The 18,018-nt window shown below is 42.8% G+C and overlaps 1 protein-coding gene across 1 annotated transcript in view; it reads right to left on the minus strand.

Moving 5' to 3' along the window:
* Nucleotides 1-18,018, minus strand: part of LOC146869802 (uncharacterized) — a 508,722-nt gene that overhangs the window by 253,767 nt on the left and 236,937 nt on the right. Inside the window, exon 12 of the mRNA XM_085640499.1 lies at nucleotides 13,872-14,055. Coding sequence (XP_085496625.1) covers nucleotides 13,872-14,055 — 184 coding nt within the window. The remainder of the gene's footprint in view (nucleotides 1-13,871; nucleotides 14,056-18,018) is intronic.

Below are 18,018 nucleotides of genomic sequence, written 5' to 3' on the forward strand. Positions count from 1 at the left end.
GCTGTCTTCTCAGAACGGAGAACGACAACTTAATAAAGAGAGTTGAAGAGCTGCAGTTGAAGTTCAGACTAAGTCTGAAGAGATCTTACTCCAAAAATGGAAGGCAAGTAAAATGAGGGATTTTGAGCAAGGGGAGAACTGTGGCAAGCTTCTTGCTATGAAGAGTGGGGTTGATAGATCTAACAACTATATTAGTAAAAATAAAATTGGTACACACATCATAGAGGATAAAGGGAATATAGAACAAGCCTTTGCACAATTCTTTCAGGAGTTATACCGAGAAGACCTTCAGGTTGTAGAGGAACACATTGATGGGTGGCTCAAAGAGAAACAGCTTCCAAAAATAACTGAGGCTAGTCAAGAAATACTCACACTAGAAATAACAGGGAGTGAGATATTAACTGTTTTAGACACAGCTAAGAAGGGAAAGCGGCAGGCCCCAATGCGGTCCCAATTGAGGTTTATTCCGTATTGAGGGAGGAGGTTATCCCGGTCTGGCTGAAACTGTACAATGAGATCTTGGATGGTACATCTCCTCTGCCTGTCTCCTGGAGCGATGCAGTTATTAAATTGATCCTGAAGCTCAGTAAGGATCCAACTCTGTGTCAGTCATACCAGCCAATTTCATTATTAACTGTTGACTATAAGGTCTTTGCTGGGATTATGAACAACTGGCTATGTATGATCATAGGGCCAATAATTCATGAGGACCAAAAGGGTTTTCTCCCGGGAAGGCAGTTGTCGGAACTGGTACACACTTTAATCGGGGCAGTCGATCTGGCCTAGTCACAGGGTCTCCCTCTTTCAATCATCACTGTCGACACAGCCAAAGCCTTCGACCGCGTGAATTGGCATTTCCTGGATAGGACCCTGAAGGTTTTTGGCTTTGCTGATGGTTTTAGGGAGGTCCTTAAAAAAATATATAAATCCCCCCGGGCTCGTATTTTGGTCAATGGTAGTCTCTCTCCTGTTATTAAAATAGGGCGTGGCACCAGGCAGGGTTGGCCGTTGTCCCCCATTCTGTTCGATTTATATATAGAACCTTTAGCCCAGAGTTTAAGACTAAACCAGAAGCTCGCTCCTTTTGAAGTAAATGGGTTTGTGAGGAATCTAGCGCTATATGCGGATGATTTTATTTTATTATCCTCTAACGTCAACACTACACTCCCGGTGCTTCTTGTTGAAGCCCAGATGTTTGGGAAATTATCGGGTTATGAAATAGAGAACGATAAAACCGAGAGTATGGCATGGAATATCATTGATCAGGAGTGGATCTTCACCAGGGAGCTCAGATATCTTAGAGTTATAATAACTCAGGACCTTAGAGAAACTCCTAAAATTAATTTAGATAGAGTTTTGAAAGAGGTTGATGTTGTCTTAAAAAGATGGCAGAATATCCCACTTTCCCATTATGGTCGGGTTAATTTGATTAAGATGTGTGTCCTCCCGAAATACACCTATCTGTTTAATATCCCTCTAGAATTTGCCAAAGCCGATATTCTTAAAATCCACGGCAAGATATTTTCCTTTATCTGGGCAGGTAAAGGGATCAGGCTGCCCTGGAAAAAACGTAGGCGTAAATTATTGCGAGGGGGCATGGACTTACCAGACCTCCAACTGTATTGTTAGGCCTACCAATTAAAAAACTGTAGGATGTTACTGCTTACTCCAGATGACTCACTGATAGGCAGCATGTTCAAAGCTATGCTAGTAGGTGTAGTGGAGCTAGGATTCATGTACAAATTCGGCTCCCCTAATTTTTTTTTTAAAAGTCCGTCTGAAGACTTTGCGTATGGCGGCCAGGTTATGGTTAGACTGTCGAGACGGCTTGGGACTTTCTTATAGCGATTGGGCCCCAGTGTGGGATTCTCCTGGAACACCGGAGTGTCTTTTGGACGCTCTAGCTCAGCCATTAAAAGAGGTCGGAGTCTCACACTGGAAGGATCTCGCAGTGAGTAATAAATGTCATCCTTGGGACTTTTGGAGCCATATTACGAGCGGAGCTCTGTCTAGGTTCAAGTTTTATCAGCTTTCATCTTAGTGTAAGAGTCAACGCTGGTCCCTACTGGAAGACAACCCCATGGAAAATGAACTACAAGATTTGGCCCCAAGGAAGAAAGAAGTGGCTCAATGGTACAACCATCTCCTGGCTGCAGTAGATAGAAAGATGGAACAGCCATTCCGGGTCTGGGAGAACTACTTGCCGAGCAACGAGCTGAAAGATTTATGGCAAGTATCTTTTGACATTCTTTACCCACTGATTAAATCTGCCGCACTCAAAAGAAACCACTTTTTCACACTCCACAGGTTATACTGGTCCCCTTTTAAAATATCCAGAATAAAGGGCGGTGGAGAAGCTAGCTGTCAAAGATGCGGTTGTCAGAATGCAGATGATGTTCACGTATTCGCTTCCTGCCCCAAGATACAAGAGTTTTGGAGAAGCGTGGGTAAGACTATCTCCAGGGTTCTGGGTACCGCTGTGGAGGTAAGCCCATCTCTTATATTATTTGGCATTGTATTTACACCGGGAGGGGTGCTAGACCCGATAGGGTTGCAACATAAATTAGTTTTTTTGTCCGATCCTGCTGGCCAGGAGAGAGATTTGTAAATTGTGACGTCAGACAGTATTCCCTACTTGGAATGCCTGGTGGAATTCTGTAAGATACTTTAGAGCTTTAGATCAGAGGGTAAATGTTTATAGAGAAAGGTCAGATATTGGGTTGTTTTGGAACTTGTTGGATGATTCATCTTTTTGATGAGACCATATTAGACTAAGGGACAGGATAAGTTCTAATGATTAAAACCTCTGGGTCAGCTCAGGTTGTGTGCAACGGGTGCCCCCGCAAAGAACACCAGCTGAGATTGGAACCACCAAGTTATATGTACCAGAGGTGGACCAGGTCGAGAGATTGCCATAGCTATGGAATTCATATGAGGAATAAAAAATTAAAAAGATATAGTGGAATGGAGGAGCCCACAAAAGAATGTGTTATATTTTTAATGTTAGCTTTTGTGTTGGGTGCGCTGGGCTAGCCGGCAAAGTCTATCAATGAAAAATTGTCTTATGTGAAATATTCTAGTGATTATTGTTAGTCTAAAAAAACTTTTAAAAGAGAAAATAATGTTGGCACAGACTGAATGCTAGCAGCAAAGAAAGGAAATTTCCGAGAAAGTGGTAGAAGATTTAATACCAAAGTTTTCAAAGGTATGAGATCTGGAACTAATCATATTTGGGGTAAAGAAGGTAATTGGAAAAAATTATAGACTTGATATGATGCCCTATGGTAGAGAGTTTCAGATGGAGCCTCAAATGAAGTTATAGTTACTTCAGTTAATAACAGTTACATTTTATTTGTTTTAGATTAAAATGCTCTTTTATTAACTGACAATAGCTAAAATTCGGACCTAACTACAACAGCATTTTAGCCTTATTTTTCAGTGAATTTCATGTAAAGTGACATATTACCATACTTAAATATAACGTCACTTAATCTACTTATCCTTTGTTTTTTTAAGTGAATATATGCATAGTTAAGTCAGCATTTCGATAGGAAACGTGCTTTTTGTGTTGCTAATAACTTTGACACCAAGTGATGAACCTCCACAAAACTTTCCAAAAAAGTGTTCTTTTTTGTCTAGTTTGTAGGGAATGTTTTGGTGTAATGCTGTAGGCGTGGGCTTGAGGAAAAAAGGGAGGGGTGTCCCAAAATGTGAAGGGCAGAAGGGCTGCAGCAAATACTGCTGAACGGAGATACACCAAATTTGACAGGAAGCTAGATCTTCGTTCGAAGATTGCATTTTTTATGATTAGTTCTAAATCTGTTCAGTAGTTTCTGAGAAATTAAACTGAAAAATATTTGGATGGTTGGATCTGCAAGAGTCTTGTGAGAATCTCGCAGGAGCACCAATTTAAAAATAGAGCCCTCTGATTGGCCCAAGAAACTTTTTTCCCTTGAGCCATCTCACTCAGCCATACTGTCAATGGAGCGAGAAACATGAGGAAAATATTTCTGGAAGCCATTACAGGACTCAGCGACTTAGTACCTGTCCTGAATTAAAAAAGAAAAGGATATAAGGGGCTAGAGGAGGTTAACCTAATCCCCCTAGGCCCTGGGGGTGGGGTCCAAAGGAACCCACTCTTTGATCCAAAATGTAAATAAATGGGCAAATTTTGCAACTCCTCGGTGGTATTGTGGTAAAAAAAAAAAAAGGCGCCCCAGGGCCACATTCTTCAATTAAGGGGAGGGGATGCGCTGCCCTCCTCCCCGAGCTGTTCACAGGCCAGGGGTCCCCATCCCCCAGGGCCCTATTTAATCATTATGGGGAGGGTGCACATGGACCCCTCCCTGAGCCTTATTCGACCAAGGGGAGCCTGATTACAACTAAAGGTGCTATTTATCGCACCTGGTATAAAACGATACCCTGGGATTTGTTCATTATCAGGTGCGATAAATGGCTTCTGTTATGAGTTATTGGGGAATAACATGCAGATTTTGGTGTTTAACACATTCCCCTGTTAAATTTTGGCAGGTTTGACCTGAAAAATGACTAAACTTGAGGTATTTAACATATCCAATACTTATCAGATGCATTTAATGCCTTTTAACTCATAACTCCCACCCATGCATAAACAGGGGTTTAAGTATGGGTTGCGACATAACGAGCAACTCAAATTCAGGCCCAAAGTCTGCTCCCAGCTAGCAGGAGCTTTACAAATACTCCCACTAGCTGGGAGTTGGCTTGTAATGTGTTTCTCTGCCTGCACTGAACCTAAAATTACTTAAATATATTTATCATTAATATTTGTTTATAATTCTACATTATTTGTTAATATTTTTATCTGTTTTTAAAAAAATTTTAATATTTTGTAAAGTTCTTTTTTGGTTTTTCAATATTTTATATTTTGTCTGGTCATTTACTAAATGTTTTGGAATTGAACAGTTAATATTTGTTATGTTGCAGATAATATATATATATATATATTACCTACTGGCGGTCGCCAGTAGGTAGTTATAGTTAGGACCTAGTTTCCATAGGAAAAGCATTTTTTCTTTTCCCAATAACTTTGGTGCCAGTTGATGAATCTTCGCAAAATTTTCAAAAAAAAGTGGCCTGCTTCAGTCAGCTTCTGTCTTGTAAGTTTTGGGGTGATTTGTCAAGCAGGGGCTGAGAAAAAAGGGGGGTCCCAAAAAACGGTTTTCCCATGTTAATTTCCATAGGAAACTTTAGACAAAGCTACAGCCCGAACGGAATTACACCAAATTTGGCAAAAAGGTAGGCATTGGTTCAGAAAGAGCCCTTTTTTTAAATGGTGTAAATCCATTCAGTAGTTCCTGAAATATTAGAAAAAGCAAAGGTTCGATATCTGTCCTCCATAGGAAACTTTAGACAAAGCTACAGCCCGAACTGCTGAACGGAATTACACCAAATTTGGCAACAAGGTAGCGCTTGGTTTGGAAAGAGCCCTTTTTTTTAAACGGTGTAAATCCGTTCCGTAGTTCCTGAAAAATTAGAAAACGAAAGGGTCGAGCCTCCCCACATGTCCCGGGGACCACCACCTCCCCGGGGCACTAAATATGGAAATTGGGTGGTTATGTTATGTCCGTTAAGGACCCCGAAGCCCCGGGGTTTTAAACGTTGGGAGGGGGGCCGCGTGGCCCCTCTCCTGGAGCCCTTGATGGACCTGGGGATCGCCACCCCCGTGGACCAGCTCCTGCAGTGTCTCGAGGTGCCCACCCCAGGACACTGTTGTTTGCTATGGCAGGGCAGGAGCCGTGCGGCTCCCGCCCTGCCATAGCAAACTCTGCTTTGCTTCATTGAGGATGTCAGGACACAAATGGACTCCATCCTCCAAGAAGTAGTGCACCAGAAGCCGTGTTTGCAGGGTGGTGTAAAAAGGGAGCGTGGCCTCGGACCACCTCTTTGCAATCCAGCTGTGTGGTGCTTACTGGAGGTACCTGGTGTGCTAGTTGGCCCCCAGCGACCCTCAGTATTCAAGGTGACTTAGTCCCCCAACTTAGAACGTGCCAGGGGGCGCATTTGCAGAGTGGTGGAGAAAGTGGGCGTGGCCTCCCAGCAATCCTACTGTGTGGGGCTTACTGGAGGTAAGAGGTAGGCTAGTTGGCCCCTAAAGGACCCCCAGCAGTAATCCCCATCCAAGAGCACACCAGGGAGCGTGTTTGTAGAGTGGTGGGAAGAGGGGGCGTGGCCTGCTCTTCGAACTCAGCAATACTGCTGTGTGGGATTTACTGGAGGTAATTGGAGGGGTAGTTGGCCCCCAAGGATGTCCTTGGGGCCAACTACCCCTCTTGTTACCTCCAGTAAGTCCCGCACAGTGGGATTGCTAAAACGTCTTCAGTCCATGCCCCCCTTTCTCCACCATTCTGCAAACGTGCCTCCTGGCAGACGACGGGATGGGGGATGAAGTCCAATTTACTCCTGAGGGACTTTGGGGCCAAGAAGACCTACTGGTACCTCCTGTAAGCCCTACGCGCCGGAATTCCTGAGCGCTGGTCAGAGGCCCAGCACCCTTTCTCCACCACTCTACAAACGCGACTACTAGTTAAAAAAGTGTTTGCAATGTAATAGGTTTCTCATTTGTGAGAATTAGAGCTATTGGCGTTGTAAATGCAAACGTTTTTTACTAATGTTTTTTTGAGTGGAGTGGATGTACGTTGTGTGTAGTGGAATTATGTGATATGTTGTGCAATCAAATCATGTTGATAGAAAGTATGTGGTATTTAACGTATAGGAGTTATGTCGAGTGGGATTATGTGTTATGGAGAGTAATTATGTGGTATGGTAGTCTGTGTTGTGGAGTGGTAACCTCAGGTTTAGTCTTCCTCATTTCCATAGAAGCTCAACTAGGAACTCAGTGAGACAAAAAAAGATGGAATCACTGAGGAGCACTTGTGGATCTAGTCAGAGGTATGAGCAGGGCCACTGGAATTATGTGACTGTTTGGCTGTACCGACTTTCGCACAATTATACATTTTCTGCATTACCCACATAATTCATCATCTGTACCCTAATCTACAGATTTGAACAAAAAAAGCCTTGTTTCTAGCTGAAACGGGTCAAACGTTACTAAGAATGCAGCGACAAGTATTACAGCGTGTTGGAAGGCCCTTTGCAAACCTAGAATGGTCACCTGTTACTTATTGCTAAATATGGGTGTTAAATTGGTACTAATGGTGTGCAAGCCACTCTTCCTTCCTTTTGTGCCTCTCTTGCCTCTTTCTGCATTTCTGTTGCTTTTTCATGCAGGTTTCTTTCTTTTTCTGCACTTCTCTTTACCTCATTCTGCAAATCTCTTGTTCTTTCTGCACCTCTCTTCCCTCTTTCTGCACATCTGTTGCCTCTTACTGCACCTCAGTTGCTTCTTTCTGCACCTGTTGTCTCTTTCTGCACTCATCTTCCCTCTTTCTGTACCTTTCCTGCCTGTTTTTGAATCTCACTTGCCTCTTACTGCACTTTTCTTGCTTCTTTCGGCACATCTGTTGCTTCTTTCAGCAAATCTCTTACCTCTTTGTGCACTTCTCTTGCCCGTTTCTGCACCTCTCTTGCCTCTTTTTGCACCACTGTTGCTTCCTTCTGCACTTCTCTTGCCTCTTTCTGCACCCGTTGCTTCATTTTGCACTTTCCATGCTTCTTTCTGCACCTGTCTTGCTTCTTTCAGAACAACTGTTGTCTCTTTATATACCTCTTGTGTCTGTTTCTGCACTTTTCTTGCCTTTTTCTGCGCCTCTCTTCCCTCTTTCTGCAAGTCTGTTGACTCTTTCTGCACCTCAGTTGCCTCTTTCTGTACATTTCTTGCTTCTTTCTACATCTCTCTTGCTGCTTTCAGCAATTCTCTTGCCTTTTTGTGCACTTCTCTTGCCTGTTTCTGCACCTCTCTTGCCTCTTTTTTGCACCTCTGTTGGCTCTTTCTGTACCTCACTCGCTCCTTTCTACACTTCTCTTGCCTCTTTCTGCACCCCTGTTGCTTCATTCTGCACTTTCCATGCTTCTTTCTGCACTTGTCTTTCTTCTTTCTGCACCCGTGTTGTCTCTTTATGTACCTCTTTCTGCACTTTTCTTGCCTTTTTCTGCACCTTTCTTCCCTCTTTCTGCACATATATGTTGCCTCTTTCTGCACCTCATTTGCTTCTTTCTGCACACCTATTGTCTCTTTCTACACTCGTCTTCCCTCTTTCTGTACCTTTCCTGCCTGTTTTTGCATCTCACTTGCTTCTTTCAGCAAATCTCTTGCCTCTTTGTGCACTTATCGTGCCTGGTTCTGCAAGCTCTCTTGCCTCTTTTTGCACCTCTGTTGGCTCTTTCTGCACCTCACTTTCTCCTTTCTACACTTCTCTTGCCCCTTTCTGCACCCCTGTTGCTTCATTCTGCACTTTACATGTTTCTTTCTGCTCCTGTCTTGCTTATTTCTGCACCCCTGTTGTCTCTTTAGGTACCTCTTTTGCCTTTTTCTGCACTTTTCTTGCCTTTTGCTGCACTCTCTTCCCTCTTTCTGCACATCTACTGCCTTTTTCTGCACCTCATTTGCTTCTTTCTGCACCCTGTTGTCTCTTTCTGCACTCGTCTTCCCTCTTTCTATACCTTTCCTTCCTGTTTTGCATCTCACTTGCCTCTTTCTGCATTTTCTTGCTTCTTCCTACACCTCTGTTGCTTCTTTCAGCAATTCTCTTGCCTCTTTGTGCACTTCTCTTGCCTGTTTCAGCACCTCTCTTGCCTCTTTTTGCACCTCTGAAGGTTCTTTCTGCACCTCACTTCCTCTTTTGTACACTTCTCTTACCTCTTTCTGCACCCCTGTTGCTTCATTCTGCACTTTCCATGCTTCTTTCTACACCTGACTTGCTGCTTTCTGCACCCCTGTTGTCTCTTTCTGCACCTCTTTCTGTACTTTTCTTGCCTTTTTCTGCACTTCTCTTGCCTTTCTGTACTTCCTTTGCCTCTTTCTGCACCCGTTGCTTCATTCTGCACTTTCCATGTTTGTTTCTGCACCTGTCTTGCTTCTTTCTGCATCCCTCCTGCCTCTTTCTGTACCTCTCTTGCCTCTTTGTGTACCCATCCTACCTTTTTCTGCACCCCTCTTGCCTCGCTCTCTCTCCACCCCTCTTCCCTCTTTCTGCACCTCTGTTGGTTCTTTCTGCACTGCTCTTGCTTCTATCTGCAGCTCACTTGCCTCTTTCTGCACTTTTCATGCTTCTTTCTACGCCTCGGTTGCTTCTTTCAGCAATTCTCTTGCATTTTGTGCACTTCTCTTGCCTGTTTCTGCACTTCTCTTGCCTCCTTCTGCACCCTTGTTTCTTCTTTCTGCACTTTCCATGCTTCTTTTTGCACCTGTCTTGCTTCTTTCTGCACCCCCTGTTGTCTCTGTATGTACCTCTTTTGCCTCTTTCTGCACTTCACTTACTTTTTTCTGCAGCTCTCTTGCCTCTTTCAGAACCTGTGTTGCTTTTTTATGCACCCCTCCTGCCTCTTTCTGCACCTCTTAGTTAGAGGTAGTTTAATCCCCCTACACTATTATGTACTAGGGCCATATAGGGGAAGTCATGCCAGTTACAGGGGTACCCCCAACCCATAGTGTACCCTAGTGTATGTAGGTGTTTTCACTGTATTCTAAGTGTCTTTCAGCATAGCACTGGCTCTGAGCCTGGTTAGTCAGAGTCAGTTACCACCAGTAGCTGTCAGCAAAATGTTGGGGCACAGGATGACTTTGCAACAAGGCCTCTTTCTGCTCCTCTGTTGCCTCTTTCTGCATTTCTCTTGCTTCTTTCTGCACCTTTCTTCCTCTTTCTGCACATGTCCTACCTTTGTAGGCATAGTTAGAAATTAGCATTTAAAAAACATTTGAAATTCACTGAAAAAACCACAGGTTGCAGGGACGTTATAGTTAGAAATCAGCATTTAAAAAAACCTTTGAAATCCATTGAAAAAACCATAGGTTTCAGGGACGTTATAGATAGAAATTAGCATTTAAAAAACCTTAGAAATTCACTGAAAAAAAACACAGATTTCAGGGACGTTATAGTTAGTTGGATATTTCAGTCATACAAAACCAGAAAATTTTGGCTATTATAGTTAGTTGAGCTAACTATAATTCGCGCCCCCGCAATGCACTGCTAATGACGGCACATATTACATCACTCATGAAATGGTCAGTGACTTCACTGATGACATCACTGATGCCATCTCAAATGACATCACTGATTTTTAAAAGTTTAAGAATGTTAATTATAGATACGCAAAGGTGTATTGAAGAATGAGTAGGTGTATGAGTGTCTGAATGGGTTATTTAGTGGGTGCATGACTGGCTGTTGAAGTGAGAGATTAAACGTGTCTAAGTGAATGCATGGGTGAATGAGTAATCTGTGTGAATGTCTGTTTCAGTCTGTGAGTTTGTGTGTAAGTGGCTGCATGGGCTGGGGAATAGCTACATTAGTGTTTACATGGGTTAATGATTGGTTGTCTGATTACCTGTATGGGTGCCTAAGTGTCTGTGTGGGTGGGTGGGAGGGTGTGACTCCCTCCATGGATGTGTGAGTGGGTGATTCAGTGGGTATATGGGTTCATGAGTGCATCTGTGAGGGGCTGTATGGGTGAGTAAGTGTGTGTATGGCTGTGTTGGTGAGCAAATGGATGTCTCAGTGGTGTATGTGTGAGTAACTACATATGTGAAAGGCTGTATATGTGAATGTTAGAGGATATAAGTGACTATATGTGAGAGTGAGTGATTGTGAGCTTCTGTCAGTGATTGTATAAGAGTAAGTATGTGTTAGTATCTGAATGAATAAGATGTGGTGTGTGTTTAACTGTATTGGTGAGTAAATGGCAGTGTGATTGTCTTTGGGTGACTGACTAGGTGTATGAGTATCTCTGTGGATTAGTGGCAGTAGGTGAGTGTCTGTATGGGTGTAGGAGTGCATATATCATAGGCTGTATTGATGAGTGACAGTGTGTATGAGTGACTGTATCGGTGAGTGAGTGGATATGTGTAGACCTATCAATCAGTAAGTGGGTATGTACTAATTGGTATTGGTGTGTCTATGGTTTCGAGGATGGTAGTCTGTATTTTAGAGTGGGTGTATGAAAGGTTGTATTAGGGTGCGAGGAGGTGCATCAGATATTAAGTGGATGATGTCATCAGTAATGTCATTTGAGATGTCATCAGTGAGGTCACTGACCATGTCATGTGTGATGTAATATGGGATGTCATCAGCAGTGCATTGCAGGGGTTCAAGTAAAAGTTAGCTCAACTAACTATAACGGCTGAATTTCTCTGGTTTTGTATGAGCAAAATGTCTAACTAAAACATCCCTGAAACCTGAGTTTTTTTCAGTAAATTTGTAAGGTTTTTAAATGCTAATTTCTAAAAATGCCTACATAGGTAGGATATGTGCAGAAAGATGAAGAAAGGCGCATAAAGAAGCAAGAGAAGTGCAGAAAGAACCAACAGAGGTGCAGAAAGAGGCCTACTTTGACTGTACCTTACAAAAGACTCATACAAAGTAGCCTAATCACTAATCTTTCTCCCAAGATGTCTTAAACATCACTTTTCAATTGAAGGTTCACTATCAACTGCTCAGAATGTTAGGACTACCTACAAAATATAAAACAGCAATCCTAAGCATATCACTGTTATAAGTCTAACCAAGATTGTGAAGGTGTGCATGCATGTATCTGCTTTTACCGAGTAACATGTTACATAAAAATAAACAGAAATACTTGAATACCTGTGTTTCAAACAGCATACTCTAAAAATATGTGTACACAAAGGTGTATGTATTTCTTTCTGCTCATAATGCATGGCACATGGGTATTCAATAGTATATTTGAGGGGCTCTATAACACCTATATACATAAGACATGTCTGCCTGTGCAACTGAATGACAGAGAATAACTGAGCACATTTAATCACATATAGAAGAAGCTACCCACTTTTTAGGCTACCATCTTCAGATGCATAACACATGTGAGAATACATTTACAGAAAGAAGGAACAGAGTTGAGAATGAGGCAAGAGGGGTGCAGAAAGAGGGAAGAGGGGTGCAGAAAGAGGCATGAGGGGTGCAAAAAGAAGCAAGAGAAATGCAGAAAGAAGCAACAGAGGTGTAGAAAGACGGATGAGGGGTGGAGAAAGAGGCAAGCAGGAGCAACAGAGATGAAAAAAGGGGGAAGAGGGGTGGAGAAAGAGGGATATAGAAAGAAGCAAGAGAGTTGCACAAAGCAACAAAAGAAGTTCAGAAAGAAGGAACAGAGGTGCAGAAAGAGGCAAGAGGGGAGCAGAAAGAGGGAAAAGGAGTGCAGAAAGAAGCACAAGGGTTGCAGAAAGAAGGGACAGAGATACAGAAAGAAGAAAGAAGTGCAGCAAGGAGCAACAGAGATGCAGAAAAATGGATGAGGGGTAGGGAAATAGGCAAGAGAAGTGCAGAAACAAGCAACAGAGATGCAAAAACGGGGAATAGGGGTGGAGAAAGTGGTAAGAGGGATGCAGAAAGAAGCAAGAGAGGTGCAGAAAGAAACAAAAGAAGAGCAGAAAGAAGGAACAGAAGTGCAGAAAGAGGCAAGAGGGGTGCAGAAAGGGAGAAGAGGCATGCAGAAAGAAGCACAAGTGGTGTAGAATGAAGCAAGAGAGGTGCAGACAGAAGCAAGAGTAGTGCAGAAAGAAGCAACAGAGGTTCAGAAAGAGGCAAGAGGGGTGAAAAAGAGGGAAGAGGGGTGCAGAAAGAAGCACGAGGAGTGCAGAAAGAAGCAAGAGATGTGTAGCAAGAAACAAAAGACGTGCAAAGAGAGGCAAAAGGGTTGAAGAAAGAGGGGTAGAGAAAGAGGCAGGGGGTGCAGTACAAAGCAAGAGAGCTACAGAAAGAAACAAAAGAAGTACAGAAAGAAGAAACAGAGGTGCAGAAAGAGGCAAGAGGGGTGCAGGAAGAGGGATGTGAAAGAGGCATGAGGGGTACAGGAAAAAGCAAGAGAGGTGCAGGAAGAAGCAATAGAGGTGCAGAAAGAGGGAAGAGGGGTGGAAAGAGAGACAAGAGGGGTTCAGAAAGAAGCACAAGAGGTGCATAAGGAAACAAAAGAAGTGCAGAAAGAAAGAACAGGTCCAGAAAGAGGCTGGAGGGGTGCAGAAAGAAGGTGGAGGGGTACAGAAAGAGGCAAGAAAGTTGCAGAAAGAGGCAAGAGGGGTGCACAAAGAAGCAAGTGAGGTGATGCAAGAGGCAACAGAGGTGCAGAAAGAGGCAAAAGAGGTGCAGAAAGTAGAAGAGATTTGCAGAAAGAGGCAACCCAAGTGCAGAAAAATAAAGAAAGGTGCAGAAAGAAGCCACAGAAATACAGAAAGAAGCAAGAGGTGCAGAAAGAAGCAAGAGTTGCTTGCACACCATTAGTACCAATTTAACACCCACATTTAGCAATAAGTAACAGGTGACCATTCTAGGTTTGCAAAGGACCTTCCACCACGCTGTAACACTTGTTGCTGCATTTTTGGTAACCTTTGAGCCATTTGAGCTAGAAACAAGGCTTTTTTGTTCAAATCTGCAGATTAGGCAGCAGATGATAGATTATGTGGCTAATGCGTAAAATGTGTATTTGAGCGAAAGTCGGTGCAGCCAAACAGTCACATAATTCCAGAGGCCCTGCTCATACCTCTGACTAGGTCCAGAAGTTCTCCTCAGTGATTCCTTCTTTCTTTTGTCTCACTGAGTTCATAGTTTAGCTTCGGCAGAAGGGCAAGATGGCATGCGACGGTTCGGACAAGTGTGCAGCGAGCTCTCGGTCTCCCCCCCCCCCCCTTTTCCTGGTTTATGCAGCAAAATAGAAAGGCTAAACTACAGAGTTGGCGGAACGAGGATTCGGAAATATTGCAGACTTACCAGAGGTTTGAAAAGGCGTTCGCAAAGACGTGAAGGCGTCTGAATTAAGGCTTTGTTTCCATCATCGTTGGCGGCGGCAGCTCCATTGAAGGGCTCGACAGTGCTGCTCGGATTGCTCAGAGGCGGCAAGCCTGGTGGCTGTGAGAGGCGGGGCCTTTCTGGCTCAGGTGTAGCGGTATGCCTCCTAAGTCAGCAAGAGGAGGGAAGACCCGTGTAATGGTGGATGCGGCGTCTGCTAACAGAGGTGCTGCTACCGGGCGCGGTATGCAGCGGGCAACTGTGGATGGAGTACATTGCAATATGGAAACTATGTTTCAAGGTGAGCACGGAATGGACCATAAAAGAGTCCCCCAGATATTCCTAGGCAGAAAGAAAAGTACTGCCCCACATGTTTCCAAAGTGGGTGCTGGGAGAATGGTAGAAGGAGCACCAGGAAACTCGTGCAATGTACTGGATGATAATACACTTCAGGAGTTGGTGTCGCCAGAAGTCTACTCTAAAAACAATTTAGTAACTATACAGGAAAGTGGGGGTGAAGCTGGAGAGATGGGGGCAGTAGCAGAATATGACCCTGCTTTGGTAGATCCACACGAGGTGATGGAGGCAGAGAAGGATGTGGAAAATGCTGCTGTCACGAAATCTAAAGCAGATGGAGACGAAGTTTTGGACACAGTTGAGCAAGGAGGAGCTTATGGAGGGCTTGTTAAAGAGACCGACTCTGGAGAGAAATTCTTTTCAATGTCAGATCCCTCAGACACTTCAGAGGAAGAAGGCATGTTGGGCATTAAATCGAGATCCTATGACGGTAAGATACGAAGTACTGGTAGTGACCAGAAGAGCGTCAACCTGGATTATGAAAAAACTGATGTATTGACAGTGTGTAAAAAAAAGAATGCAATAAAGGAAAAAAGGCAGGAAATAGGTGAAAGGGAGAGTGTTCTGTGGGACTTCTCTTCTTCATTAGAGCTGTCATTGGAAGGAGTAAGTTTGGTTCCTCATAGCACTGGTGCGGCACTAGGGAAACATGATGAAGATATCTCATTGGGGTCAATTTATCAGAGTATCTTAGATCACAGGGTTGAGACTCGCGCACAAAATGTGAAAACGCATACTGCTTGTCGGAAATTGCAGAATACTGTTAGGACGATTGCTAAAACCTACAATGAGTTCATGGAGAGAATGAATAAAGCAGAGGCGCGGGTCTCAACGCTTGAAGATCAACAACGGAAGCCATGAGCTCACATAAGGAGGATATGCAGTTTAAACTTGTTGATTTAGAGAACCAGCTACATCGTAACAATTTGAGAATACTTGGGATTCCGGAAGGAATTGAGGGCCAGGATATTCGTAAATTTGTGGTGGGACTGTTTTCTGAGGCACTCCCTGAACTTTTAATGTGGAGCTGGGCTAGTGAAGTACTAAGGGCACATAGGTTTCCATTTAAACAACAAGTAGCCAAAGTTGGTCAGCCTGTCCCTAGGCCAAGGGCGATTTTGATTTGTCTGAATAACTTTCCAGCGTGACAAGCTCTATATGATCTGGCTAGGCCAGATCAGAAGAGGGCAGGGAAGGTCATACAATTCTTCGTCAGGCCTGATCCTTGCCATCACACGGTGGAAAGTAGGTGGCAACTACGCTAATTAATCTCTCCATTCCAAGGGAAGGGGGCGCAAGCCTTTTTGCTGAATCTGGCTATGTTGAAAGTAATAAGCAAGGGTCAAGCACGGTATTTTACATCAGTGAAGCAGGCTAAGAAATATCTCCTCTACGAAAAGGGGAACCCCTAAATAAATAAAGGTAGAGCAGCAGGGGATAAATCAAGAATAAACAAGAAAGAGTCTGCTGTACCTATGTGCTTTAGCAATATGCAATTAAGTCAATTTCTAATAAAGACCACTCTTGCTAGACCTTGCACATAAATTGTACCATGAAACAGGTTACCATATTTTTACTTTTTTATTTTCAAATTAATTGAAGAAATTTCTTAGATGCATAAATCATATATTGAAGAAAACAATTAAACTCACAGAGGATATAATAATCCTACGAACAACAATGCCCATGGAAAATCTGAGACACCAATTATTCAAACATTCTCACTCACACTTAAATCCATTCTAAAAAGCAGATCAATTTGTGTCCGATATCCACTCTCACGTTTAGACCAGTGCTTATAAACTGTTATAGACAAAAAGTTTCGCTTTACCACTTTTCTATATAGGATTTTTTGACACAATAACCAAGAAATAGTATATTTTCCAATTTTGTTTATCATTCAACAGGTCCCTTGGATATCGGACACGAATAAATTCACGCCCTGAAGAAGGTGTTACTCCGGGAAAGGGGGTACTACACCGAAAAGCGCGTCGGCGTTTTTGAATTGATCTGCTCTTTAGCTTTATTAGTTATATAGATTTATTGAGACTTTATATTTTCAGAAAGATTATCTCTTGTTCTCTTTTCTTATTCCCCATTAAATTTTCGTGACCATAAATTCTTACCAACAATATATTAATCTTAGTTTTCTCCTGAAAAAAAGATATGCCAACTACGTTGGGCCGCTGAATTGTCACTTTCCAGATTTTAGGATGTATGTATAGTATGTTTTTATGGTTTGAATGGATTTAAGTGTGAGTGAGAATGTTTGAATAATTGGTGTCTCAGATTTTCCATGGGCATTGGTATTCGTAGGATTATTATATCCTCTGTGAGTTGAATTGTTTTCTTCAATATATGATTTATGCATCTAAGAAATTTCTTCAATTAATTTGAAAATAAAAAAGTAAAAATTTGGTAACCTGTTTCATGGTACAATTTATGTGCATGGTCTAGCAAGAGTGGTCTTTATTAGAAATTGACTTAATTGCATATTGTTAAAGCACATAGGTACAGCAGACTCTTTCTTGTTTATTCATAAGAAATATCTCCTGTCCATTTAAGTTTATCTAGGCTAGATGTTAGTAGAGTATCCATAGGTGGGAACAGTTCAACTTTCTTAAGTTGAAGGGAATGATGATGGATAGGGTAGTTAAATCATGTTTTTGGCATAATATTAGAGTGACTATTCCTATCTGTCTCTCAAGGGTGATGTAAGGGGGATAAATAGGTGCAGGAATTGCTAGATTTTTAGTGTTGTATGTAATTTTCTTTTTCTGATTATTGCTGATAATTTGGATGAAGAAGGAAAGAATTTTGGTTGAGAGGGGGGGACATACCGGGTAGAGAGCCAGCTCCCTAACGCAAGGGTCATGGGCCCTAGTGCCCGTTGTTTTGGGAAAGGGGTAAGGATGGGAGGGGTGATGGGGGGTGTCACTCATTGGGAGTGGTGGGGGTTCTTTTGGGGAGGGGCAGGGAGTGGGGAGGAGTAAAAAAAAAATCAATCCACAGCAAGAGCAATGTGGTTAACATGATTATGATAAAGTTCGTTGAAGAAATTATATACACGTGGCTTCTTAGGTGTGCAAGATATGGCGGGTAAAATGATAACTAGTGGGATACGTATCTGCTCGTTCAATGTATGTGGTCTGAATAATATTACTAAAAGGCAACGGGTAGCGACAGATTTACGATTGATGAAACCTGATATCCTGTGTATACAGGAGACACACATACCATGGAGCAAATGCATGTTAATAAAAGAGCTCGGATTTATTCTGATTGCGGCAATCCGACAGCCTACTACTAACAAGGGTGTGACGATTTTGGCCAGAAAAGGAATTTATGGGACTGGGAAGAAATCGGTTGAAAACCTTGGAAGCTGGGCTATTTCTGAGTGTTTAGTAGGGGGCACCAAGGTAGTAATATGCTCAGTATATGGATCACATTTTGATGAAGCAGCAATATTAGAGGCCTTAAACATAGAGTTGGCCCTGTGGGACATCCCGCTGATATTGTGTGGGGATTTTAACATCCATGTAGAAGGGCAGATGTGGGATGTTAATAATGATAAATATATGGGTCGGAAACCCAGGGTCTCTAAAGCATTACGGCAGCTTATAAGGGATCACGGATTGGTAGACATGTGGACAACCCTAAACCATCTGTATCCTGGGTATACTTTTTATTCATATCCTCACCGCAAATTAGTCAGGCTTGACTATGTCTTTATGTCTAGGCTACTCATTGTCGGGGCAAAAATGCAGGTTTG

This window comes from Triturus cristatus, chromosome 1_1 (assembly GCF_964204655.1).
Source record: "Triturus cristatus chromosome 1_1, aTriCri1.1, whole genome shotgun sequence".
NCBI classification, from domain to species: Eukaryota; Metazoa; Chordata; class Amphibia; order Caudata; family Salamandridae; genus Triturus; species Triturus cristatus.